Genomic DNA, 18,267 nt, shown 5'->3' with positions numbered 1-18,267 from the left:
TGAGGCTCAACCTTGGGTTTCTGGATCCACACATGACCTCCAGAACCGAAGCTGGGGAAAGCAGCCACACTTACTGGGCTCTGAGCAGGACTGGTCCATGTCCCACCTCTGCCTGGCTGCCCTGAACTTGGGTTATACTAATGCCCAGTAGCTCCATCCATGAGTCCTAAACAGGCTGGGGAGAGGTCCTCTGCATAGGACACTAGAGCAGCAGTCCTTGTATACTCACTGTCTCTTTCAGGTCGCACCATCACATAGGGAGAGCCAATTCAGTGACCAGGGAATTATTTTCCAAAAGTCCACCAGTGATTATTTTTGCATTATCCACTGATTCAACAAATACTATTACAAATGCTGGGGATAGAGTAAAAATAAGACAAGTTCCTGCCCCCCAGAGTGAATAAACACTCAGTAAACAAGAGGCATGATTTCAGACTGTGGCAGGGGCTATGTCTAAGAGAAAAGAGCTCACTCGTGATGCACAAGCACCCACTTTTTTGAGATAAAGTTTCAGGCAAGGCCTATCTAGGCAGAAGTTACTTTTGAAAAAAACTGAAAGGGGGCAATTCTTTACACTGAAAGTGCAAAGGCCCCAAGGTGAGCCTAGCTAGAGGCTTGTTATTGTCATAAATTAGACAACAATAAGTATAAAAGACACCCAAATAGGAATGGAGGAAGTAAAATATCTCCATTCGCAGATGACATGATCCTACATAGGAAAAAAAACAAATCAAGAAAATATTTCCAATTATAAAAGAATCTAAAAGAATAATATATCTGGAAATAAATTTAAATAAAGAGGAGAAAGACTTGTACACTGAAAAATTAAAAAACATTCCCCCAAAAAATGTAAAGAAAACTTAAATAAATGTAAAAATATCCCATGTTCATGGGCTGGAAATCGTAACATATTAAAGATGGCAGTACTACCCAAAGCAACCCACAGATCCTATCAAAAGTGCAGCAGCTTTCTTTACAGAAATGGAAACACCAATCCTCAAATTCATATGGAATGACAAGGGGTTCCAAATAGCCAAAACAATCTCGAAGAACAGAAGTCTTTCTTCCCAATTTCAAAACTTACTACAAAGTTCCACTAATCAAACATGTGTGGTACAAGCATAACATGGACATAAAGACTAATTGCATAGAAGTGAGAGTCCACAAACCTTTACAGATGCGGTGAATTGATTTTTGAAAAGGGCACTGAGACAATTCAATAGGGGAAAAATAGTTTCCTCAACAAACGGTGCCAGGAAAACTGGATTTCCACAAGCAAAAGAATGAAGTTGTTCTCTTACGACATTGTTCTCTTACATCAGTCATAAACATTATTTCAAAATGGATCAGTGATGTAAATATAGAAGCCAAACCCATAAAATTTCTAGATGATGACGGGAGAAAAGCTACATGACCTTGAACGTGGCAATGGATTCTTCAACTATACACCAAAAGCACAAGCAACAAAAGAAAAAATAGATTAATGGGACTTCAGCAAAATTTAAAACTTTTGCCTTTGAAAGAACTTTATTTAAAAAGTGAAAAGAACCCCCAGAATGGGAGGAAATATTTGGAAACCACATATCTGAAAAGGGTTTAATATCTAGAATACATTTAAGTATAATTCAACCACCTAAAGACAAACAATTAAAAAATGGGCAAGGTTTTTGGGAAAGAACCCTTTCATATTTACATGTAATTATTAGACATTTCATTAAACATTCAATATTTCAGCCAATACCTTTTAAAGGTCTCAAACAGGGCGGGCCACGGTGGCTCAGCAGGCAAGAAGGCTTGCCTGTGATGCCAGAGGACCCGGGTTCAATTTCCGGTGCCTGCCCATGTAAAAAAAAAAAAAAAAAAATTAAAGGTCTCAAACATGCTCAACTCCCCGACTTCCCACCCGGAAAGCTCATAGACCCATGGCAGATATTATGTCTAATTGATAAAAATAGGCCATCCCCACCCACATACAGGGCAGCAGGGTGGAGATGTTTGGGGAAAATGGCAGCTGATGAGAAAATAGACACCAAGGAACCCCAGCTGCCAGTCTTTCCTCCAAGAAGCCCAGCTTCTGGGTCCTTGAGAAGCCCTTGAAGCTGTCCTCAGCTTTTCCCCTAAACATGCTATTTCAGTGGTCCCTACACTGCCTGTTTGCCCCTGTGCCAGAACCCTGAACCTCCCCTTCAATGTCTCCCTGGCCCCTGTACCGGTTTGAAATGATGTATGGACCCTAAAAAAACCATGTTTTAATCCTAATCCCATTTTGTAAAGGCAGCCACTTCTTCTAATTCCTATTCGGCATTGTATGTTGAAACTGTAATTAGATCATCTCCCTGGAGATGTGATTTAATCAAGAGTGGCTGTTAAACTGCGTTAGCTGGAGGCATGTCTCCACCCATTTAGGTGGGTCTTGATTAGTTTCAAGTCTTGAAGTCCTATAAAAGAGGAAACATTTTGGAGAATGAGAGAAATTCTGAGAGAACAGAACGACACAGCCACAAGAAGCAGAGTCCACCAGCCAGTGACCTTTGGAGATGAAGAAGGGAAACACCTCCAGGGAGCTGCATGAAACAGGAAGCCAAGAGAGGAAGCTAATAGATGATGCCGTGTTCACCATGTGCCTTTCTAGATGAGAGAGAAACCCTGAACTTCACTGGCCTTCTTGAACCAAGGTATCTTTCCCTGGATGCCTTTGATTGGACATTTCTATAGACTTGTTTTAATTGGGACATTTTCTCGGCCTTAGAACTGTAAACTAGCAACTCATTAAATTTCCCTTTTTGAAAGCCATTCCATTTCTGGTACATTGCATTCCAGCAGCTAGCAAACTAGAACAGCCCCCTACACCCATAATATCCCACAATGTCCTTAGCATCCACCCCAAAACTGCCCCTTCTCTAGGCTTCCTATTTCAAGGTGTGCCCCACCCAATCCTCAAAGCTAGTCCTTCCTATTTTCCCCAGTCTCATCTAGTCCTGTCCCTATCCAGACTCATACCTCCTGCCCTCCCCCAGTGGAAATTCCTGTTATCCCCTGACTCTGGCCGCATTTCCTGTCCTCACCTTGAATGCCTCTCCCCTCCACAGCCCATCGAACCCATGACCCATCCACTCTGCCTCCTGATTTTCTCTTCCACATCCCCTCCTATCTGCCCCACATCCCCACTCTTGTCCAACACTATTCTCCGCCTTCTCCCTGGACTCTCAGCTCTAATCTTACCCCACCACCCTTCCCCAATTCTTCATTCAACAATTATTTCGAGAACCTTCTCTGATTCAGGCTTTGTACTGGACACAGAAGCAATAGTGACTGTGTTGAAACTTCCCTAAACGTCGGCATTTCTGAGTTTTCCAGCTCGAGGCCTCACACCCACTCCCCACAGCCCATCCAGATCTCTGCCCTAGAGTAGTGGCTCTCCAGAAATCCAGTCCTGGTATACATTTTCGGGGGCATCCCACAGACCTCTTGTACTTCCTGTGTATCAACTGAACCCACCCTGATGCTTATTCTGTACCATCCCTATCTAGCGATGCAGCCATCTTCCCATCACCCCCCAACTGGGGACAAGAGCAATCTCGGTCACCACGGTGTGCCAGGACAGAGTCCGCCCCAAGGATGTTTAGAAAATGGTATGCAAGAATGCACACCTGAAGGAATGTGTGCCAAGGAGATATTAGGATCATGCTGTGTGCCCTCTGGCTTTCACCCACACATGAGACATTTCCGTTCCTGAAATCAAGGATCCCTGAGACCCGCATCCCCTCACCTGGTTTTCGTCCTCAGGACACAAGTCCCATTTTGTCAAGAATATCAAGGGAAAAGCTCGATTCCTTTTGCGCTGTCCGCAAAGCTAAGCTATCGAGGACCTTTGGCCTCTTAGAGGCAACAAAGCAGGCGTAGTGAGGTGGAGGACTGCGGAAGGCGAGCGTATCCCACCATTTATCCATTGCACTTTTCATCATCCGGCACCCGAGACCGTGCAGCCAGACAGGGCCTGCAGTCTGCCCGGAAACCGATGACGTTCTGCTGGTGCGCGCGTGACGTCAGAAACAGGCGCCGCATTTGAAGAGGGTGTGGCGGCGGCTGCAGCGGCTCAGTCATGGAGCTAGTACTGGAAGCGCGGGAACTGGGCCGTTGGGCGGCGGAGGAAATGGGGGTACCTGCGGCGGCCCGGGCCCCGGAAGCGACGCTGCGCAGGTGAGGCCCGACCCTAGAGTGAAGACTCTCCATCCTGGAGTTAGGGTGTCCGGGAATGAGGACCCCAAACCTTGTGGACAGCGGGCCTCCCTCCCTTCTGTCCCATTGAGAACGACCCCGTGTTATTGAGGGCTCCCCATCCTGGTGGTAGTATGTCTAGGAAGAGGATCCTGGACGTCCTGGTGATGCACCCCACATTCCCACCCCATGATCCCGAGTCAGATCCCTGGCACTAGTGAGACTTCTCCACGAGTTGATGAAGACCCCATGTAGAAATAGGATCTCCAGAGTAAGGATGGCCCTGTAGTGTGAGTTCACACATGCACACAAATCAGAGCCAGGGAATGAGGACACTTGGAGTTAGCAAAGACCACCCTCTTAGGGACTGTGTCTCTAGAAGTGATGACCCATACCTGGTAATGAGAGGGGAATTCCTGGTAGCACATCCTCACTCCCATCTCTGGAAATGACTATCAGTAACTCTCATCCACAAGAAAGGCAGAACCTCACCCATTTAGAAGTATACTGTCTTGGTGACTGAAAACTCCCCTGGAGGGAGGATCTTGCCCCTTCCCTAGCCCCACCAGTTCAGGAATGAGAATCTTCTGCCCTGTGTGATACCTCAGGCGTACCCTCATCTACTGTTCCCACAGGCTGTGTCTGGGCCAGGGGGCCGATATCTGGGCCTATGTCTTGCGGCATGTGTACAGTCAGAGGTGAGTCTGACTGGATGAGGTAGAGTGGGGTGAGGGAGGAGCCACAGATGAATCCCACAGTAACTCCTCTTCTCCTACTGCTCTGCTACAGGAGTATCAAGAAGATTCGGGGAAACCTGCTCTGGTAACTATTCCTCAAAGAAAGCCCTTCCTATTTTCCCCAGTCCCATCTAGTCCTGTCCCTATCCAAACTTATACCTCCTGCCCTCCCCCAGTGGAAATTCCTATCATCCCTGACTCTGGCCTCATTTCCTCAGGTATGGCCACCAGGACAGGCCAGAGGTGAGAAGAAAGTGCTGCAAGATTCTCTCATCTCAAAAGGACTTGTATGTTGTCTACTGTAGGCCCAGCCTTGTGCTGGATGATGCTGGAGATACTAGGTCACAACACAGCCCTGATCCCTGCATACCCTGCACATTTCAGGGAGAGATAAACATGTGGAAGAGGCAGGAGTGGGGAATTGGGGTGGTATGGATAATGACTGGTGAGTGGAGAGGGCAGAGATGTAAGTGTTATCATTGCAGAGTCAGGAAACAGACTGAGAATGGGTAATGCAGAACAAGGAGGGAGGAGAGGACCAGGACAGTATTTTGGTACTTTCTGGGTGAAGTTCTGTGTCAGGAACAGAAACTGCTTAGGAAACCCTTTGCCATCTTTCTCAGTCAGAGTGGGAAACCTGATGCCCCCAGGGAGCTGTCAGGCCAGGCTAAGCCTAGGCCCAGCTGTGCATCTGACCCTCTATTTGACCCCACTAGGCCCGTCGGAAGTTGGAGCTGGAAGCCACTGTGGCCCGCCTGCGGGCTGAGATCCAGGAGCTAGACCAGATCCTGGAGCTGATGGAGCGAGATACTGAGGCTCAGGGTGACCTGTGTTTCTGGAAAGAAGGGCAGGGGACCCTTGGATAGGGGAAATGCTCACGGTCACCCTCTTCCTCCCATAGATGTAGTCATGGAGCAGGCATTGCAAAACATGCGAAATACCCAGCATCGTGCTCTCCTCTTCCGGGCCCAAGCTAGGGCCATACAAAGACAGCAGCATAAGCTCCGAGATCCCATACAGCGGCTGCAGAATCAGCTCAGGCGCCTGCAGGACATAGAAAGGTGGGCTTCAGTTACACAGGTACCCATCTTCACCAGAATGAGTGGCCAGACATTCTCCTTTAGAGACCCCAGGGCCTGCCCCAACCCCTTCTGAGATCGCAGAACTCTGAGCTCCCACCCTTAACAATTTAAGTTCCATGAGGCCAGAGATATTTATCATTAGTCACCACTGTATCCCCAGTGCCTGGAATGGTACGGGCTATATATCTAGCACACCAGTGCTAGGGACGCAGCAGTAAACAAAATTTAAGTTACTGTCCTTGTGGAATTCACCCTCTGATTTGGGGAGATAGATTGTAGTCTAGGAAACAAACAATCTTATGATTTTAGTTAGAGATAAGTGCTATGAAGTAAAGGGGGTGGCATCATAGAAAGGAAGGGAATGTGCTACTGTAGGTAGGGCAGTCAAGAAAGAACTTGCCAAGATAATGGCATTTGTGTTAGGGAAGAATTTCCATGGAGAGAGAATATCAAAGCAGAGGCCCTGAGCCTGAAGTGTGGAAAGGATGCCAGGAGACCAGTTAACTCAAGTTTCACAGATGAGAGGGTGAGCATGAGGAGGTAGGATTGGAAAGGTAGTCAGAGTGCTAGGCAGGCATTGGACTTTTACCCTGAGATTCTGGGTCTGTCCCTGGCTTAATCACTTAAAGCAGTGTGACCTTGGGTAACGTGTTTTAACTTCTTGGTGCCTTAATTTCTAAGATCAATTATTTGTATCTCCTTGGGCTGCCATAACAAATTACCACAAATTTGGTGGCTTAAAACAACATAAATTTATTCTCTCACAGTTCTGGAAGCTAGAAGTCTGAAATCAAGGTGTTGGCATGGCCATGCTCCCTCTGAAGGCTCTAGGGAAGGACTCTTTCCTTGCCTCTTCTTAGCTTCTGGTGGTTGCTGGCTACCCTTAGCATTCCTTGGCTTGTAGTTGCATCACTGCAGCCTCTGCCTCTCTCTTCACATGGCTGTCTTCCTCCTGTGTGTGTCTGAATATCCAGCCATTAGATTTAAGGTTCATCCTAACTGATTACATCTGCAGAGATCCTATTTCCAAAAAGGTCATATATTGAGGTTCCAGGTGGATGTGAATTTTTGGGGGGGTGACATTGTTCAACCCAGTATATCTATAGAATGGAAATAATATGCATACCTATCTAATAGGGCAGGGAGGTGTAAAGTGTTGAGGGGAGTGTCTCTTAGCCATTTTCATTATTCTGAGTGTAATGGGTAACATCACATTGTTTTGGGGGGGTTTGAGAAGAATAGTGATATGATCTGCCGTAGACTTTGACAGGATGCCTTAGGTTTTAATGGCATCATTGACTACTGGGCGGAGAGTAGACTAGGAGAAAGGAGCAGGGAGACCAGTGAGGAAATTAATGCATTAGTCCAGGCAAGCCATGACAATCTTGGATAATGGCTTCTGGGATCTTGGCTTAGTGAGCCAAGTAAACAGTCTTGCTGGCTAGTGGGGCAGGGGAAAAGGGGCCTCAGACATCTATTAGTCCAGGGATACCAGCCCCAACTTCCTCTCTCCAGGAAGGCCAAAGTAGATGTGACCTTTCCACCCCTGACATCATCTGCCCTGGGCCTGGAGCCTGTGGTCCTGGTAAGGGTCCTCTCTGAGCCCTGGGAGAAAGGGAGGGAATTCTGGGTCAGCTGGACCCCTGGGTCCCTCTCCTGCTCTATCTTCTTCTCCCTAGCATGATGTCCGAAAAGTCTGCACCCTCCGGACCCAGTTCCTGCAGAACCTCCTGATTCCACAGGCCAAGGAAGGCAGTGTCCTGTGAGTGTCCCCTGGCCTCCAATGACCCTGGGCTTTAGGAATCACTTGTTGGTTTATTCTTCACACATTGAACTTCTGGGCTATGTCAGTTCCTGGCCCTGCACTGACAACGCTCTCCAGCTGGGAAATATATGTGAGACAAGGATGCCTGGAAGGCTCTCGGTGCCCAGAAGAGGCAGCTGACCTAGCTTAATGGCAGGGAGGAGGGTTCTCTGATGAGCAGGCTTAACTAGGGTAATGGATCAATAGGATGTCCCAGGTAAAGAGCATATACAAAAGCCCAAGGCAGGCAGTAATTGGGAAACTCAAGTCTAGCAGGCATGGACAGACTCCTTATCAATAAAATGAGGACAGTGATAGCTTACCTCAGAGGGATAATCAATATGTCTTGTAACAGTCTCTGTCCCCCTACCCAACCCCACAGGACCCATTGTGATGACCACTTTGGAACCTCCTACCAGCAGTGGCTTAGCTCGGTGGAGGTGAGACCCATGATCAGACCTCACGGTGCCAGAACCTGATTCTTGAACCCTACCTCCAGCTCCATGGGGTCCGAACTCAGAGCCCTATCCCCATCCTTCCTCTAACTTTATCCCCTCCTTATCCCCAAACAGGCATTACTGACAAATCACCCTCCAGGCCACGTCCTGGCTGCCTTGGAGCACCTAGCCGCAGAGCGGGAGGCAGAGATTCGGTCCCTGTGCAGTGGGGACAGGCTCGGAGGTCTGGAGATACCCAGGTGTGGAGTAGAGTGCACCCAGAGTCAGGTCAGGGCAGGTGGGGGGTGAAGGGAACTGGGACAAGAACAAGACTGTGCATGATGATCTGGTGGTGGGGGTGGAACTGAAACCCAGTCTGATTGTTAGCCTAAGGTTGGCTTACCACAAGTGCCAAGGCATCGAGGCAAGACTCCTCTTTTAGCAGCTTTGCCCACCCCAACCCCCAGGCCCCAGGCCCCGGACCAGATGGACTCCAGCCAGGCCCTGCCATCCATGGTGCACCTCATCCAGGTGATCCCCAGGAGTCCACCCCTCCATCTCCTACTCCACTACCCTATCCCCATAAATCATGCCTACCCTGACACTGTGCTCCCTTCCCTAGGAGGGTTGGCGAACTGTGGGTATGCTGGTCACCCAGCGGGGACCCCTCCTGAAGGAGCATCAAGTCCTGACCTGGCGCCTCCAGGACCTGATGAAGGAGTTGGAGAGGAGTGCCCTAGGATCTAGGGAAAGGTGAGGAGCTCTCCCGACAGAGGCCACTAGGCCATTTCTTTCCCAGGTTTCTTGGGATATGGACTCTTCTGCCCCCTATTGCTCTCAGCTCTACCTCCCTGCTTTCCGCGTTGTCTCCTTTTGTGTGTGGCTACTCATACATCCATTCAGATCTCATCTCTCTCCTCCCCCAATGTGGGTTTCAGTCGCCTTCATCTCATCCACTCTCCCCTGCCTGTTCCTCAGGCAGGTGCTGGCACTGGGGCTACAGGGCTGTGGGCTGTGGGCAGAGCTCAAGGCCCTTCGTGCCCAGAGCCAAGAACTGGAGGAGGCAGCTGGACAGCGGCAGCTTCTGCTGAGGGACTTACAGGCCAAGAGGCTGCGGATCCTACACTGGCGCCAGCTTGTGGTGAGGGGCAGGACCTTCCTGAGATGGTGGAGGGGCAGATTGAGGCTTGGAGCTTGTGTCCTTGTGACTGGGGCTAGGGCATGGGCCACAGGGTGAGACTCTGAAGAGGAAGCAGGATCTGTGGCATAGAGCCATAGGTTGCAAAATGGGAAGAAAAATCAGATCTCTAAGGCCTCCCAGTTCCCTAGGAGGAGACTCAGGAACATGTCCGTCTACTCATCAAGGGAAACTCAGCCAGCAAGACTCGCCTGTGCCGGAGCCCTGGAGAGGTAAGGTGTGGTTGGGCAAGGCCTGGGTAGGTCCAGGTCTCCAGGTTGGATTGGGGACTGAGGTGGGGCTTGACTGTCCTCTGGGCAGAGTCATGTACTTGGGAAGAGGACTGGATGAATTCAGGCTGCACTTCCAATCCCTTTCTTTTCCTGCAGGTGCTGGCTCTGATTCAGCAAAAGGTGGTCCCCACATCTGAGGCAGTGGCCCCACAGAGCCAGGAGCTACTTCGCTGTCTAGAGAAAGAGGCCCAGCATCTGCCCCACCTTCTGCTAGGCACCCTTCTGCGACACAGCCCCAGAGGGTGAGACTGGGACCACCCATATCCACTGCAGTAGATGATTCTTTTGCCCTGGGCCCCCGCTGATAAAGTAATCCCAGACTTCCTATAATCCCAAACCACCAGACCTCACCTTAAAGGATCACTGGTCCTACTTTAGCTTCTAAGACTCAAACCCACCTGCAAGTTCCTGGGCCCCCAGACCCCATCTCTGAGCCCTCAAAACCTCTAGACCCAAGCACTAGGCACCTGTTCTACCCCCCTCCATCCCCCACCCAACTTGAAGTCTCCCCCCAGGTTGAAGTACCTGCCCACAGTCTTACCATCCATCCACCAACTGCACCCTGCATCCCCAAAGGGCTCCAGCCTCCTAGCACTGAGCCATATGCTGGGGTTGCCTGCAGGAAAGGTGAGTACCTATCCCCTATGACCTATCTCTCCCCACCCCTCCACCCAAGGTGACTGTTTCCCCACCTCCCCTCCAGGCCCCAGAGCTGCTTCTCCCACAGGCTGCCTTTCTGCGACAGGACCTCCTGTTCCTCCAGGACCAGCGGAGTCTCCGGTGCTGGAATCTGCTCCGCATGAAGACAGGCCTGCCTCCAGGACCATCCACCCAGGGTAGGCCTGCCCTGCTCCCCATTCCCAGCACCATCCATGGCTTACACAATACTCACAGTGAGCTGAGTACTGCAAATGCATCCACTTGTTTAATCTGCCCAGCACCTCTATGAGGAAAGTGCTACTATTCACCCGTTTTATAGAGGAGAGAGCTGAGGACCCAAGAGCATACTCAGCATGCCCAAATAACATGGTAGGAATTGAATTTAGGCTGTTTGGCATGGGTCTGTACTTTTAACTACAAAGTTACACTGACCATCAAATGGCCACAAACTTAATTGTCACCATCAGTCACCATCGAAGAGTGGGCTCTGAGGTTATTATCTGCATTCTTTTCTCAGCCCCACGTCTTCCTAGCTGTGTGATCTGTGTGTCCCAGGAAAGTAGGGATGAAGACAGTACTTTACAGAGTTGCTAGGTGACCGAGACAGGGCACTGACACTCAGACATTACCTGGCATGCATTAAGCACTCTCAATATCTCCAGAATGCTCGTGATTATTGTTGTCTGCACGCAATCTGAGCCCTTACCTCAGAAGTATGGGATGATCAACATCCCAGTTGACAGGTGAGGAATAGAAAACTCAAAGCATTCATTCATCCATGTATTCACTCAGCAAATACTCCTTGGGTATCTGCCAAGTGTAGGCCATGCCAGTTCAGTGGGGATTGTTGTGAAAGCTGTCTAACCCCAGGGCTTTCCCAATGGTAGACGCAAAAGAGCAAAGAATCAAAGGACAAATAAATGGAAAAGGTAACTTGATTCAAAATGAACTGGGGTGGGAGTGGAGGGCCACCAGCAAAGCAGGAAGAAAGAGATCTGGGTCTCCCCAACCTCTCTTTCTCCCCGTGGGAAGGGAGCTGTGTGCAGGAACAGTGGGAACAGTCTTGACATAGCACTCCATCTTCCCACCTCCTGGACAGCTTGAACTTGAACATATCTATAGCACAATTTTTGATTCCCTCTATTTTAGAAAGCTACTTTGTTTCTCCCTTCTTGGTTTCCCTTTAGTAAACAGCCCCACCCTCCTCAGGTACTGAAGTCAGAACTCCAAAGCCATCTTTAGTTCCTCTCACTTGCCCAGGCTGACTTCCAGCCCACCAGCCAGCACTGCAGGTCCACCTCCCGAGTTCTCCAGTTGCTCCTTGCCACGCTAGCCTAAAGCTCAAATAATTCTCCCTGACAGCAGACAGCTGAGGCTCAGAAAGGATAAGTCACCTATCCAGGTCTCAGGGCAAGGATGGGACAGAGTCAAGACTCAGGCCCAATAAGTCTGAACACACAGTAATCCATAACTTGCTCTCCTGTTCTGGTAACATGGAGGGAAAATAGACATAGACACAGTCCCCAGGTGGGACACTGATAGAGTGAAGGGCTGGAGCAGTCTGAGGAAGAAGCCTTAGGATAAGGAATGCCAAGAAGGAAAGGTGATGCCTTGTGTGGGCCTTCGGGGTTAGGTTAGATTGTTCCCAGGAATAGTGAGCAGAGGCCATGAGAAACAAACCTTCAAATGCCATGCCTAGGAGGTTTGACCCTGTTTTGGGGACACTGGGGTACTACGGAGGGTTCTAGGCAGGAGAGGGTGAAGTTTAGGTTTAGGCTTCAATAAGATCACTCTGGCTCTCATGTGAAGGGTGGACCAAAGTGGAAGACTAAGGCCAGAAACCCAGAAAGGAAGCTGGCGTGGAGGGGAATAGGGTTGGTGAGGAACTCCCAGGATGCTGAATGGATGGACCTTGGAGATTAATGGGCTGTTAGGGGTAGGGAGGAAGGTATCAGAATGAGACCTGGGGCTCTCCCCTGAGGGATGATTGCTCTTGAGATAAAGAACCTGGACTGATGGGCAGGTTTGGGAGAGACAGGTGACTGCAGACTTAATGATCCCCTGGCCATAAGGCACGAGAGCTAGAATACTCAAGATTGCTCCCTGGGTTTCTAACCTCCAGAGCTGCTGCAAATCCAGGCATCCCAGGAAAGGGAGCAGAGAGAGAGTCTGAAGAAGGCTCTGAAGCAGTTGGAGAACATGCTGAAACAGGCGTTGGAGCGAATCCCCCAGCTGCAGGGAGCTGTGGGGGATTGGTAAGAGGGATCACAGTGGAAGCGGAGTACTAAGCTGGGTGGAAAAGTCAGGACTTAGACTGATGATGTGCAACCCATGGAGTTGGGGGAAGACCAGTGAGGGTCTGGAAGCCCAAATTTCCATCTGACACTACCTCCTTCCCCAGGTGGGAGCAGCCAGGCCAGGCCACCCTTTCTGAGGAGCTCTGCCAGGGCCTCTCTCTGCCCCAGTGGCGGCTGCGCTGGGTCCAGGCCCAAGGGGCCCTGCAGCAGCTGTACATGTGAAGAGGGGTCTCAACAGGAGTCAAGATCCACATTTGTTCACCCCAATACCCCACCTCCTCTAGTAAAATACTTGGAAGAAGGCATCATCTGGATTTGTCAGCCTATTTTCTCTACCCATGCCTGCAGTCCCTCCTTACACACCATTCTGCCACTGTCCTCCATTTCTCACCTCCATCCCAAGAGAATGGGGTCCTCTGGGCCCTACCCCTGTGTACCCTTTAAAAGTCCCCTCATCCCCTGCATACTCAGTAGCAAAATGTAATTGAGTACCTCCATCCTCTAGGCACTGGGGTTATAGCACTTTATAAAAAAACCAAAAGTTGGAATTCTAGGACAGGGAGACAGAGAATTGACAAGGTGTAAACAAAATGTATAGTATTTTAGCAGATAAGAACTGTGGGAAAAAATGAAGCAGGGCATTGGAGATGTACTTTTAAACAGAGGCCTGTACTGCAGAGGCCACAGCTCTCTAAAGGTGAGAGGGAGCCCTATAGATATCTGAGGAAGAGTTGCAGGTAGAGACAATAGCATGCGCAAAGGCCCTGAACTATGTGCCAATGTGAGGACCACTGAGGGAGGCAGTATAGCTGGGGCTAGGGGTTATTAGGAGATGAGCTTGTTCTCTAGTTCTTACATGTTTTTCTTTTCTTTACATTTAAATCTCAGAGGCATTTGGTATTTATCCAAGCAAATGTATCCAATTATCACTTTTTACATATATCCCAATAGAATTTATTAAAATTCTGAGTCAGAACAGTGGTTTCTAATTTATTTTCCCAAATGAAACAAACTTTTTACTCAACATGCCTGATTCCAAAAGAAAGGGAAAAAAACAAAAACAAAAAACGGAGTGTGGTTTTATTGGCATTGCAGCAACAAATTACAGAGACTTGAACCTTTATCTTCTTGAACCTTGCTATCCACCCTCCCTCCTTACAAACTCTCTCTCAGCCTGTAGGGTTCCCACACCTGTTCCTGGCCTCTCCTCCCTCTCCTCATCTTGGTTCCCAGCCCCCACCTCCCTTCTAAACTCCAGATGTGGGAACCTTAACTCCCTTCCTTGTTGAGTTTTTCTCCATAGCACATCTTACCTTATCACATATGCATACTGTGTGTTTTACTTAATTTATATTTATTGTCTCCTTCAGACAGAATGTGAGCTCCATGAAGGCTAATTCCTTTATAAACTAGAAGTTGACAGTCTTTCCTAACTATAGCTCAAAATCCCGATGCAGGAACAGAAATACTGATAAATTTAACTATGTAAAAATAAACTTTTGCAAAAAAAAACAAGTAAAAGTAATAAGAAATTTTAAAATAGGGAAAAATATTTACAACTTACATCGTATAGTTATATAGGCATATATGCATATACATATATGTGTGTGTGCCTATACATACACACACACATATGGTGTCAAAGTGGAAAAGAAAAATCCCAAGTCCATAGAAAATACATGAATGGACAATTTTCAGAAAAGATGCTCAGACTCAATCACAAGAGAAAAGCAAATTAAAACTATATCTTGGTACATTTCTTGCTATCAGACTAGCAAAAAGGAGACCACAAATTTTGATAGATCACTATGTGGCAAGGCTGTGGGAAAATGAGCACTCTGATACATCAATAGAAGTGTGGTATGGAACACCATCTATAGGAACTCTCCAGCAAAACTATATGTACATATACCCTTAGCCCAAGTAATTCCAATTTTAGGAAACTGTCCCACAGACATGCTGGGAAATACAAAAAGGCAGGCTTGTCATTACAACACTATTGGCAAGTTGTGGGGCTGCCCCACAACTGGACCATATTCTTCAGGTCAACAGGCATGAGGTAGGAACTGTTTTAGATTAAAAGAGATTAAAGAGACATTGTGTTTTAGTTTACTAAAGCTGCCAGAATGCAATATACCAGAAATGGAACGGTTTCTAAAAAGGGAATTCATTAAGTTGCAAGTTTACATTTGTAAGGGCATAGAAATGTCCACCCTAAGGCATTCAGAGAAAGATAACTCCAAAAAAAGGGCCGCTGACATTTTGGGTTTCTCAGCCGGGAAGGCACATGGTGACATCTGCTAGCTTTCTATACTGGCCTCTTCTTCAAGGACTTCCCTGCAGGCATTGTTCTTCTGCATCTCCAAATGTCTCTGGCTGTGTGGGCTCTGTAGGTTCTAAAGCTTTTTCCAAAATGGTTCCCTCTTAAAGGAGTCCAGTAAGCAGCCCCACCTTGAATGGGTGAAGACAGCTCGCCATGGAAACCAGTTAATCAAAAGTTACCACCCACAATTGGGTGAGTCACATCTCCATGGAAACAATAAAAAAAGATCCTACCTAGCAATATTGAATGAGGAGTAAAGAACATGGCTTTTCTGGGGTACACAACACTTTCGAACTGGCATGTGTGGCAACCAAATGCAATCAAGGATCTTGATTGAATCCTAAATTTTAAAGAAATGTTGAAAAGTACATTTTGGAGGCCACTGGGAATATTTGAATAAGAAGAAATTTGTTTATGAAAGAATATTATTGTATCTTAAATTTATTAGGTAAGATATATTGTGGTTAGGTGGGAGAATGTTCTTAGAGAATATGTGTTCAAGTAATGGATATTGTCTGCAATTTATTTTCACATACATAGTTCAGGAAAATGTAAATGTAGCAAAACATTAAACAATTGGTCAGTTCTGATGAATTGTCAGGGTGTTTATTACTGAGCTATTTTTTCAACTTTGCTGAAGGTTTAAAAGTTTTCAAACTAAAAATTTGAAGAAATTTTTTTAATTAAAAAAAGATACTAATAAAAACCTATTCATAAAAAGAAGCATGGAAAGATAAACCTAATAAGAATGGCTGGCAGTATAGAAGGAGGGAATAAGGGAGGGAATGGGTTGGAAGCCAGACATCTCTGAATGTACACTGTTTCATTGTTTCAACTGGAAATATATATTTTTTTCTATAATTAAAAAATCAAATTGAAAGAAAGAAAAAAATCCCTAAAAATTCAAAAGAAGCTGAACCTAACTATATATCAAGTTGGTGGCAGAATCACCTAGAGAAGAATTTAAGTAGCAAGTGATGCTAAAACACACTGTTTGGACTCAATACCGCCAGTGCTATTTATATATCCTAAGGGAATATATATCCTAAGGGGATATATATTTATATATCCGAAGGGGATATATCCTAAGGGGATATATAAATGCAATGAAATCTTAAACTGCATTCAGTTGTCTTATTGTTAGTAATAATACTGATATTTTTATTTTGATAAAAATACATAGTTTAAATATGCATCCATTATGTGTTTTGAAATTACATTTACTAAACTAAAGCAATGTTATGTTAATATCATTGGGAATCAAGATTTTTATATAAATGAAGAGGTTTTAGTTTCCTGGCTGCTAAAGCAAATATCACGCAATGGGTTGGCTTGAACAGTGAAAATTTATTAGCTCACAGTTTTGAGGCGAAGAGAAGTCTAAAATCAAGATGCTTTCTCCCAGAAGATTAGCATTCTGTGGTTGCCTGTGAGAGATCCTTAGTCCTCAGCTTTTTATCACATGGCAGCCTCTCCTGGCATCTCTGAATTCCATTGAGTTCCAGCTCTCTCATTCTCTCTGGCCTTCCCTGTAAGACCTTCAGTAATAGAAGTAAGACCTATCATTATTCAGTTGGGCCACACCTTAACTGAGGTGACTTCAGCAAAACATCCTATTTACAATGGGTTCACACCCACAGAAATGGATTAAGTTTAAGAACATGTTTTTCTGGGGTACAGCTAAATATACATGTTAAATAGAAAAATCAAAAGTAAGTACCCTGTAATCTTTTATTTGAATTGGAAGTATCAAAGTGAACTCACGACTTTTCTCTTTCTAAAAAATATTTCCTAGCTAAATCTACTGAAAAAGCCTAGACATAATGACAACCCATTAACAGTGAGCAACTCTAGTGACCAGACTGGTCTCAAAATAGCATTTCCCACTAAAAGGAACAAAAGATCCTTGGGAAAACAGCTGATTCAAGAAGATGTATGTAGTGAGGTATGAAATTTAGTTCATCCTCCAGAGCAGATAGTAAATAACGAGGAACTGTAGGGAACAACTGTTGGGAGACTTCAGTGACCAGACACAAATCAACACCAGTCTGGAATAGATGGAAAGGCTGAGATCCCACACACAACTGTTAGTCTCCCAAGCCATGAAGACCAGTGCCCCTCCCCAGTTGGCAGAGCAGGCTTGTTCCTCAAGGGAAAAAGAAATAGAATCTACTAGGAGCAAAGAAAGACCTCAACCAACCTCCAGTTGTGGAACTGATTAACAAATTTTGACTGCTGAGAACAGGCCCTGAGCACAGATAAACCTAGAGTAGGCAATAAAGGAACCAGGGGTTTTTGCCCCCAGTGAGAGAGGGTGAAACTGACAGGGAAAAAAAATAAAGAACAGGCTTTTTGAGTTGGATAAGCACAAAATACTGGAAAAGGGTTGGGCCCCAAGAAAAGGGGGCACATCGATCAGTGAGTGGAAAAGTATTTGCAAAGTCCCCTTCGGGGAATGGGGAGAATGGGGAGAAAATCAACTTCTCCAAGTTGAATTCTTGATATTCTCACAAGCAGTGTGGACAACCAAAACTATAGGCTGAGCCCCCAGTCTTCAGGTTTGTTCATATGAAAGTTAACCCCACAAAGGATAGGTCAAGCCTACTTAAAATTTAGGCCTAAGAGTCACCCCCAAGAGAGCCTCTTTTGTTGCTCAAATGTGGCCTCTCTCTCCAGCCAACACAATAAGCAATCTCACCACCCTCCCCCTGTCTACATGGGACATGACTCCCAGGAGAGTGGACCTTCCTGGCAACGTGGGACAGAAATCCTAGAATGAGCTGAGACTCAGCATCAAGGGACTGAGAAAACCTTCTCGACCAAAAGGGGGAAGAGTGAAATGAGACAAAATGTCAATGGCTGAGAGATTCCAAACAGAGTCAAGAGATTATCCTGGAGGTTATTCTTATGCATTAAGTAGATATCACCTTGTTATTCAAGATGTAGTGGAGAGGCTGGAGGGAACTGCCTGAAGATGTAGAGCTGTGTTCTAGTAGCCATGTTTCTTGATGATGATTGAATAATGGTATAGCTTTCACAGTGTGACTGTGTGATTATGAAAACCTTGTGTCTGATGCTCCTTTTATCTACCTTGTCAGCAGACGAGTAGAACATATGGAATAAAAATAAATAATAGGGGGAACAAATGTTAAAATAAATTTAGTTTGATATGCTAGTGATCAATGAAAGCAAGGGGTAAAGGGTATGGTATGTACAATCTTTTTTTTTCTGTTTTCGTT

General features: G+C 46.5%; 1 protein-coding gene across 3 annotated transcripts; it reads left to right on the top strand.

The window, feature by feature from the left end:
• Window positions 1-4,068: 4,068 nt before the first annotated feature.
• On the top strand, window positions 4,069-15,750 carry HAUS5 (HAUS augmin like complex subunit 5). Of its 3 annotated transcripts, none has more exons than XM_077132104.1 (19): window positions 4,069-4,200; window positions 4,854-4,916; window positions 5,008-5,040; window positions 5,174-5,198; window positions 5,672-5,777; window positions 5,857-6,016; window positions 7,553-7,622; window positions 7,717-7,799; window positions 8,224-8,281; window positions 8,414-8,538; window positions 8,746-8,809; window positions 8,901-9,031; window positions 9,257-9,419; window positions 9,608-9,688; window positions 9,845-9,990; window positions 10,264-10,375; window positions 10,494-10,584; window positions 12,531-12,663; window positions 12,810-15,750. In XM_077132104.1, exons 1-19 carry the CDS (start codon window positions 4,103-4,105, stop codon window positions 12,925-12,927), a joined length of 1,860 nt encoding a protein of 619 aa, XP_076988219.1. In that variant the 5' UTR covers window positions 4,069-4,102; the 3' UTR covers window positions 12,928-15,750. The 3 variants fall into 3 exon arrangements, with proteins under 3 accessions (XP_076988219.1, XP_076988218.1, XP_076988217.1); XM_077132103.1 differs by having other exon boundaries at window positions 10,476-10,584; XM_077132102.1 differs by having other exon boundaries at window positions 10,452-10,584.
• Window positions 15,751-18,267: the final 2,517 nt, after the last annotated feature.

This window comes from Tamandua tetradactyla, chromosome 16 (assembly GCF_023851605.1).
Source record: "Tamandua tetradactyla isolate mTamTet1 chromosome 16, mTamTet1.pri, whole genome shotgun sequence".
NCBI lineage: Eukaryota > Metazoa > Chordata > Mammalia > Pilosa > Myrmecophagidae > Tamandua > Tamandua tetradactyla.
The sequence above is the reverse complement of the archived record's forward strand: the minus strand, read 5'-3'. Positions and strand labels throughout refer to the sequence as shown.